Genomic DNA, 8,925 nt, shown 5'->3' with positions numbered 1-8,925 from the left:
CTGCAATTTATGGTGCTGTTGAACTACACTGGTTTACACTGGGAGCTGTTCCTGATCATTTTGTCAACCCAATGTATTTAAATGGCAGGGACAAAATATGAGGATCACATCTCGGTATAAACCCAAACTGTTCAACAGTCTCCAAACTTACCACTAAGATAAATTAGCACCTCTCTCAATTCAGTTGAATAGCACCTTAATATTTTAATCCTTATGAAGTGAGGATTTATTGCTGGGCAGGTAGCATATATAATGCTTCACCTGTCTGTGATTTTAATTTGATGGCTAACCAGTGTACAACATGCACTATGATTAACTGAACTGTAGCGATACATGTACGCAAACTTTGTCACTTCTGTATATAGCCAGGCGAGTTATTCACTCTTGTTGCCTGTGTTTATGTTAAACTAAGCCAACGTGCCCTGGTTATAGTCTCATATCATATGTCATCTAACTGGCAAGAAAGTGATCGCGCATATTTTCTAAAATGTGGTTCCACAGAATATAAATTCCCTTTTGCTACGTATCAAACTGTGTCATTGTCAAACTTGATTTTTGCTGTAAACAAAGTCAGAGAAAAATGTCTCTCCAACTGTGAGTATCTGAAATGACAAACCACCACCTCTGACTCATGGTTTGTTGTTGCGCAGCACTTCATAGGTTATGTCTTCCTCTGAGAGGAGCTCTGTTTGCAGTTGAGATCACCCCCCACCCCACCCCGCCCCAAACAGGCTGATAAAAATGGTCCACCTGCTGCTGTCAATCCTGCTATTTCCTTTTGCCTGAAGCAACTGTCATCCCAAAAGATTCAGCCAGGCCAGCTGGGAGAAGGGGCTGAAAAAAGAATGTAAGCATGTCTTTACCCTGCATGTACCTTAAATATCTTCCATGCAGTTCACAGCGTTTAATTTTAGACCCCCACATGAGGCAAGAGCAAACCGTTTCAAGCTGAAGTCAAAGTCAGAGGCTTCCCAGTTTGCTCTGTCCTGAGTTACAGATTGGACAGAAACGATCCTTTCTCTTGACATCAGCAGGAGATAGAAACTACCGACCACAAATATGTCTAACAGTAAAGACCTTGAGGATCTCAATGAAGAGGACATCGATGAAGATGAACTTCTTGCAATGCTTTCACCTGAGGAGCTTCAAGAGCTCCAGAGTGAGATGGATGTTACTATTGCCCCAGATGAGGCCGTACCGGTAGGACAGAGACAGAAGGACCAGACAGAGAAGCCTCCGACGGGGACGTTCGACCACCGATCCCTGGTCGATTACCTCTACTGGGAGAAAGAGTCTACACGTATGCTCGAGGAAGAAAGAGTGCCAGCAACTCTGCTGCCCAGTGAGGTAAGAGCTCAAAGTCTCAACGGTTCATTGACAGATGAATTTACAAAAGTAAACAAACACACAAAATTTGTTAAAGTGACATGTTGATGCAGAATAAAATATCACAGTTGATGTCACAGTTTTAATCTGAATGCTCTAAATGTTTTTTTCATCAGAAAACATTGAGAGAGGAAGCTGAAAAGAAGGAAAAAGAAGAAAACTCAGAAGATGTGAAATATGAGGTGTATGAAGTAATAGAAGAAGTCATTGAGGAAGAAGCTGCAGAATGCCCAGATGGAGTGGAAATTATCGAGGAGATAATTGAGGAAATAACTGAAGAAGTTGACGAGAGCGATGAAAAGGATGAAAGGATGGATGTGAAAAACGAGGAAGAAGAAGTGAAGCTACCTCTGGAAGACAAACCTGAAGATACAGATGAAAAGACAGAGTGTTCACATGACACAGAAAAAGTACCAGAACAAACTACAGCTGACGATCAGCCTTTATCAGACACAAACGAGAAGACTGAGACTTCAGCCATAAAGCAAAACACTGAAGAAAAAGAGGAAACTACAAATACAGACAGCTTGGTTCCCCAAGAGGATCCAGAGACAAATGAAACCAATTATAAGCCCCCACAGAATGAAGAGAGAAAGATTAATAAGCTAAAAATCCCAAACCTGGCACTCAATAATATAAAAATGACATCAAGGCCTTCTGGAAATGAGACCAACTTGGAGTCGACATTTGACAAAGTCCGCAACAACAACCCCTCTGTCACTGAGGTAAACCTCAACAATATAGAAAACATTCCCAAAGAGATGCTCTTGGACTACGTCAATGCCTTGAAGAAGAATAAACACGTGAAAACGTTCAGTATAGCTAACACTGGTGTGGATGAAAACATTGCTTTCAACCTGGCAAACATGTTACGAGAGAATCGAAGCATTACAACTTTGAATATCGAGTCCAACTTTGTCACCGGGAAGGGCATCGTCGCCATCATTCGCTGCCTCCAGTTCAACGAGACTCTCACCGAGCTGCGGTTTCACAACCAAAGGCACATGCTGGGTCACCACGCAGAGATGGAGATCTCACGCCTGCTCAAGGCCAACAACACCCTCCTTAAAATGGGCTACCACTTTGAGCAGCCGGGACCCAGGATGGTGGTGACCAACATATTAACCAGGAACCTTGACCGCCAGAGGCAGCTGAGGAAGGAGGAGCAGAAGCAGCAGCAAGTAAAGGAGCAGAGGGAGCTGATGCAGATGTACGAGAACACTCTTAATCTGCCTCCTGGTTTACTTGAGATGTTGGGATACATACCGTCCATAGAGCTCCTAAAGGAGCATGGACTCGTCCCACCCTCGTCAGAGACAAACACTATCCCTCAAATGCACCATCAGACCGAGCCGCAGCCAGAGGCACAGAAGCAGCACAAACACAACGGCATTTCCAAACAACCGAGCGCTGAACCGACAAACCCGTTGAGAGACGTCCAGCTGAAGAGAACTCCCAAGAAACGAGATCCATTTCTGGAGCTGGACCCGAGGGATGACAGGCGACCACAGAGGGCAAGTTTTCAACTGAGAAAGACTCCCAAAGTGAAGGATGCAGGCAGTGGAGAGATGGCAGATGAAAAAGCCAACCTGACCGATGTGATAAAGACTTTGAAACCTGTCTCTCGCAGACGACTGCCTCCAAAGGTTGATCTCACACCTCGCGATCAGCTCCTGGATGAGATCAAAAAGAGCAACGTGGCCTATCTCAAATCTGTGAGTACCCACCAATTATTGCTGTAATGAAGGGTTGATAACTCAGACTGGTTGAGGATGGGTGCCCACGATGCTATTTTCAACAAGGTTTATTATCAGTAACAGGTCAAAAATGTAAAAAAAAAAAAAAAAAAAAAAAGACTGGCATTTCAAATTTATGCCCAAATTAATTTTAATTAAAAAAAAAAAAATTTAAAAAAAAAAGTGTGTTGTTTTGGCTTAGCGTTGTTTATTACAATTTCAATCACTTAAGTTGTATTGCTTATTTTGTCATTCATGGTCTAAATATCTCAAGTCTATCTGATGGTTTTAATTCTGTTGTGCAGCACTTTGGTTACCTTTTGTTATATTTAAATGTGCCATGTGAATAAAACGAACCGAACTTTTCGATTTACGACTTTTACGATTAGCTTTAGCATGGGGTGGGGGTGGGGGGGGTGGACTTATGCTAACACAGTGTAAATCCAAACAGAACATATTGAAATCCCCAATATACACTTAAAGCACAGAACTATACATCATACAGTTGTACTTACATGTTTCTAAAGGCACGCATGCATAGATGATGTATGGACAGCAAACTATTTACAGTATTCACACACACTCTTCCCTCCTCACCTAACTGGAACAACTGGAAGTGAACAAGTTGATTGGCAAATGCTGGTGTTCAATAATAATAAAAAAAAAGGGCACAGATTGGCTGATTAATTCCACCCAAATCCAGTGACTGCCAATGGACAGGTCCTTACCATCACTTTGGGTTTGGTCTTGTTGGGATCAGCAAAGTCAGACTTTGTAATCACTCAAAGCTTTCTGATGACAGTGTCGAGGCCTTTATAACAGGGGAGCAGCTATCATTAGTGAATGCATCAAATATTTGTCACTTTACTGCCTAAAGATGTTCAAGGACCATTGAAAATGATTTATGGAACTGTCAAGTGATCTTTCTGTTCTTTTTGTTTGCTGCTGACTGCAGGTGCCGCTCCCTAAGGTTCTGGAATCAAGTGAAACGAGTCTCTTCTGAGACTCAACTACAGCGGTTTCTTCACCACACTGTATGCTTATTTTACACATACTTGGTATGAGTCACTCCACATAAACAGTTCAAATTATGATTGAGCTATACTGTCATTGCACAAGAAAAATATTGGTTGGTTGTTGTTCCACTCGTTTTATGTCACTATATGCTATTGCCAACGCCATATATTCAATTTACATTAAAACGTGTTATCCTGTTCATCATTTCTTGAATACAGAGTACACCATGGTAAAAATGTAGTTTATTCATTGAGGATCACTTCACAATGTTGACATGCAGAACAATTTCTTAAATTTTGTGCTAAAAGTTGATTAGTAGAGTATGTCTGTTTGATTTAATGTTAGATTATAGATTATTATTATATTATTTTGAGCAAAACTGTTCAATACAATTGCATTTTGCTATAAAAACTTCTTCCATTCTTTGCCTTGGGATTCATTTTCTTTCTTTTATTATGGAAATCTAAGAGCACTGAGTGCCATCAGTTGGGATGCTGGCATTAGTAGTTTTTTCAATATTTCCAATTATTTTACCGTCTTCAGAAGAGTGCTGCAAATATAAAAAAAAAAAAAAAATCTTCATGATTCTGTGTAGAATCTTGTAAGGGCTCATCATTTGGTAGTATTACAAATAAGCTTTTAACTAGTTTCAGTAAAAGCCTATAATTGATTGCTTAGTTTTTTCTGAAAGAGTTAATGCAGCTACAAGAACAAGTCAATTGTATGTGGACACATCTATTGTATATATTCACTCCAAGACTCGCTGGAAAAAAGAAAACAACTTCAACCAAGTTCATTTTGTTTTGTATAGAGGACAGCCATGTTTTACTTCCAGTTCATCACTTACCAAGAATGAAAAAGGGCACGTAAAAACATAGATAATATGCTGTATAATATAGCATCCATAATACATAAACAATCTCTCTTCATCACCATTTGTGAAGGTAGCATGCACAAACTGCAGTCAATGTGCACGTCTGAAAAGGAACAGGAGACAGCTTGGAATATGAGGAGTGTAAAATGAACACTTAACATTACAGATGGCAGACATCATTTAGTCCAGTATTTACTAATGAAGAGGGAGCTCTGGTAAATGAAAGTTAAAATGTTAATTTAACCCTTATTGTTTCCTTATTACCATAATTAAGCTTTTTGTATCCTGCAGCCATGTTATACATTTCTGCATGCTTTATTATGAAAATGATACAGATGAGAAATAACAAACATGAACACACCATGACATTATATCAAAACAATAAAGCTGCACTTGCCATTCATTTTTCAGTATTGCATAGCTGTGATCAGAGGGGATACACTCAGGCCAGCCTGTATGGTCAGGAACTATATGCACAATTTTTTTTGGCAATAGGAAAATCCACACTCCAGTATCATTAGTTAGGCCATATAACCATGTACACTAGAAGCAAACTGGTGTCAGGTGAGTTTTCATACAGCTCCTGTAGTCACAAGATTGGAGTTATTGCTGTTTAATGAGCAGTTTACTGCGCGTTGGGTATGTGTCATTGTGATGTGGGTCTACTCGGTGAGAACAAAGATAAATATGCTTGTTTTGAGGTAGAAAACTGAAAAGAAAATGAGGAAAATTCATTGGATATTCTGTTCAGACATTCCACTTTTCTTTGCGGAAAATAATATTGTAAAACAAAGCGCACTGTCAACAAGGGAAAACGACTTGTTTTTGGACATCTGTAGATATGGTACAGGAATGCTCAAACCTTTGGTAAACTTTAGCGCACATTGCCCTTCAACATACAGTCCAGAGAGTGATTGTGCAAACCTTGTAACAAAGTTATTATCCATCTGTACACTTAAGATCATGTGAACTAACACAAATAAGAGCAAACCTTAAACCCGAATGGCTAAAAAGTGGGAATGCAAATATCAGTAACTTTACATGTGCAGGGGGATAAGATTCTGAAACGTATGTGGGATAATGGTATAGAAATGTTAATCCATACTGTATGACACTAGCTTCTCTTGGCGCACACGTGGCTGGGTGGTTACTCCTTAAGTTTGCTTTCAATGAAATCCTGGATCTTGTTCATTTTCTCCTCCTGTTGATCCAGGAGATCCATGATGAAGCCCATGGGGGTTTTCTTCAGCCCAGCACCTTCCATCACGTTACCCATCATGTTCTTCTTGTTGCGCAGTCTCAGAGAGGCATGGATCAGGATTACTACAGGAAGAAGATCATCAGTTTATTCATTTCAAAAGGAAAATAATACAAGACATTCAATTGTCTCAATTGTAATGATTTCCATCGGAAAAACTGTTTTAGAAAATAAAACTAAGTGTGACGCTGCTGCAACTCAAACTCAAAAGCAGGTGTAAGGATCAGCATATCTCTTATTTGCATGCCGGGCAGATACTGAATGCATGACATCAGCCAGTAAATGTGGTTCTGTCCAAATCAACAACCCATAGCAACCCGTCAACACAGGCAGCAGTGGGCGGGCCTCCCGGGATGTGATCAAACCACCTCATTTATCTGCCACAATGTTAGAGCTGCTCCATTTGCTCTAACGATCCAACCCTCCAATGATCCAAACCACCCTGCTGACGCCCTGACTCTAAACGGATTTTGAGGGCTGTAGCCAACCCAGGAGTCGACACGATAGATCATCCTCTAATGCCGACTTTGTTTTACAATCTGTGTCATGAGCAAATGTACGTCAGTAACACTGTTCATGCCGTCCAGTCCCTACGGTGAGTCAGAATGATAGTGTTTGGAAAGCCTTGCTCACCCACAGAAACACCTCAGCGTGAATCACCCGCACCATTAACAGATTTAATTGTATAATATTGCGCATTAGCCAAAGCTCTACAACATGCGACAGGAAGAACAAGTTTGTACGAGAACTGTAAAAGCTGTGAAGCTTCAGAAACTTTTTGATTGTGTTGATTTGCTGTTTTCCATGAGCAACTTTGTAAACAGCTCTTTTCATTAAATTTGATAGTAATAATTATTCTTACTAATTATTATCATTATTCATTAGAATAACTGGCAGGTAGAATCAAGGCAATATAAGGGAAAGAATTCAACAATATATTCCATACAAGATTTTAATATCCGTGAATGTTGAGAATGGAACACAGAAAATAAACCCTGGAACATGAGATTGAAAGAAACTGAATGAACATAACTAAAGTAAATGCGTAGTGAGAAGTAAGGCGGCTGTAGCATCCACCGGTAGCATAAAGCTCTTTAAACTCGGATAAGGCCAACAATTGTGTAATTTCCTGCTTGCTCAGTTAAAGTGAAGCGAAAAAGCTCGTGCAGTATGTTGACACTCACACAGCAGAGGGAAAGTGATTCCAAAGATGAAGACCATGACACCGCCACACAGTGACAGCAGAAAGTAACTGGTGAGCATGACACCGATGACGAACAGAGTGGGGTTCTTCCTTTTGAAGTTCTTGATGGTGGCCTTGTTTTCTCCTGCCCACACTGAACCCGTGAAGACCAGAACCACCACAGTGCCTCCCAGAAACATGCCAAATGGATTCAGGAACCTGAACAGTGAAACATGAAAATGACATATCGGTGTCGGAAAAATAACCAAGTACATCAAGTACTATTTTTTAGGTACCTTCACTTTCCGTTGGATGCTGCTCTATACTTCCACTTCACTACATTTCGGAGGAAAATATGATGCTTTGTACTCCACCATATAAATTGACAGCTTTAGTTACTAAAGCAGCAGCTACGTGCTGCTTTAACACGGATGCTTCACTATTAATAATCTAATGACATATAAATATATCAGTAACTACTTATTTTGAATATTGTGACCTAAGTAAGCTTTTTCAAGAAAGGCTTTTACTTATTAATGGAGTAACGTCTCTGTGTTGATTCTTTTACTTCGGTGAAGGATTTAAATACTGCATGTTGTGCATGTATTCCACTGGGTACAGGGTTTAAACAAATAGCACAACCTGCTGGTGGCGGTGGCAGCAACAGCCGACATCCTGGCCGGTTTGGAGGAAACCATTAGAGGGTAAAAAAAAAAAAAAAAGCCTGCAGCAAAGGCCTACAATCAATATTTCCACTACATCATCCTCTACTTAAAGCAGAGGATCAAAAGCAGCTTGTACACAGCAACCAGCAGTGATTTTAGACGCTGGAGCATCACTGATGTTCATAAACACTCATCGTGACGTTTATGTATTTATTTTTATTTACATTATATATATATATTTTAGTGGATGTTAAGATTGTTTACAAGTTGGAGCACTTGCACACAATTCAAGCCAGCGAGTTAACGTCACTGCTACTGAAATGCTCGTAGTTGTACGAGAATAGAAAGGATGAAGTGGGCCTTTAAAACGCTTGACACAACAAACGCCCGAGCTGTTGCGGGAAAATAACCTGCGCGGTCACGACGGGTGTGGGTGAAAGGTAATGCAGGCGAACTGAACACAGAGCCACGGACGCCAGCCTTGCTTGCCGGGACTCACCCTACGATGATGAAAACTACCACGGCCGTGGCGAAATAATTGGTCTGGTAGTACAGCAGGTTACTGATCACCCTGTTGTTCCACTTCGCCAAATCTCCAAACTCCGGTTTCCCAAATCGGTCCATTCCGGGGAAGAAGTCGTCCCACGGTCGGAGTGGTGCGAGCTCCATCTTGGCTGCCATGTCCTCGGCGTGTAGTTTAAACGGCACACAAACACAAACTTACCCGCACACGCTGCGTCATATTTTTTTTTTTTTTTTTTTTTTTTTTGGGACAGGTCAGCTGATCGCCGTCGTCTGAACCTCGG

General features: G+C 40.8%; 2 protein-coding genes across 2 annotated transcripts; one reads left to right on the top strand and one right to left on the bottom strand.

Annotated features, from left to right (window-relative positions):
- The first annotated feature begins 654 nt into the window (after positions 1-654).
- On the top strand, positions 655-4,735 carry lmod3 (leiomodin 3 (fetal)). The gene is made up of 3 exons (XM_069704389.1): positions 655-1,347; positions 1,503-3,101; positions 4,078-4,735. The coding sequence occupies exons 1-3, from the start codon at positions 1,060-1,062 to the stop codon at positions 4,123-4,125; spliced, it is 1,935 nt and encodes a 644-aa protein (XP_069560490.1). The 5' UTR covers positions 655-1,059; the 3' UTR covers positions 4,126-4,735.
- A 200-nt stretch (positions 4,736-4,935) lies between these two features.
- LOC138624315 (PRA1 family protein 3-like) lies at positions 4,936-8,866 on the bottom strand. Its single transcript, XM_069704390.1, has 3 exons — positions 8,619-8,866; positions 7,456-7,673; positions 4,936-6,336 (listed from the first exon to the last, which is right to left on the bottom strand). Exons 1-3 carry the CDS (start codon positions 8,798-8,800, stop codon positions 6,161-6,163), a joined length of 576 nt encoding a protein of 191 aa, XP_069560491.1. The 5' UTR covers positions 8,801-8,866; the 3' UTR covers positions 4,936-6,160.
- Between the last annotated feature and the right edge of the window lie 59 nt (positions 8,867-8,925).

The sequence above is a fragment of the Brachyistius frenatus genome, unplaced genomic scaffold (genome assembly GCF_029030835.1).
Source record: "Brachyistius frenatus isolate BFR_SWC_R1_liver_20210118 unplaced genomic scaffold, ASM2903083v1 Contig_50, whole genome shotgun sequence".
Classification (NCBI taxonomy): Eukaryota; Metazoa; Chordata; class Actinopteri; family Embiotocidae; genus Brachyistius; species Brachyistius frenatus.
Note: the sequence above shows the minus strand (reverse complement) of the source record. Positions and strands in the feature narration are given on the sequence as shown.

Bases quoted from the DNA above. Each gene is read 5' to 3' on its own strand.
- lmod3 (XM_069704389.1), top strand. From the start codon at position 1,060: ATGTCTAACAGTAAAGACCTTGAGGATCTCAATGAAGAGGACATCGAT. The intron at 1,348-1,502 runs GTAAGAGCTCAA...TTTTTTCATCAG, and splicing joins CAACTCTGCTGCCCAGTGAG to AAAACATTGAGAGAGGAAGC. The intron at 3,102-4,077 runs GTGAGTACCCAC...TGCTGACTGCAG, and splicing joins ACGTGGCCTATCTCAAATCT to GTGCCGCTCCCTAAGGTTCT.
- LOC138624315 (XM_069704390.1), bottom strand. From the start codon at position 8,800: ATGGCAGCCAAGATGGAGCTCGCACCACTCCGACCGTGGGACGACTTC. The intron at 7,674-8,618 runs GTGAGTCCCGGC...TTCACTGTTCAG, and splicing joins GTAGTTTTCATCATCGTAGG to GTTCCTGAATCCATTTGGCA. The intron at 6,337-7,455 runs GTGAGTGTCAAC...TTCTTCCTGTAG, and splicing joins AATCACTTTCCCTCTGCTGT to TAATCCTGATCCATGCCTCT.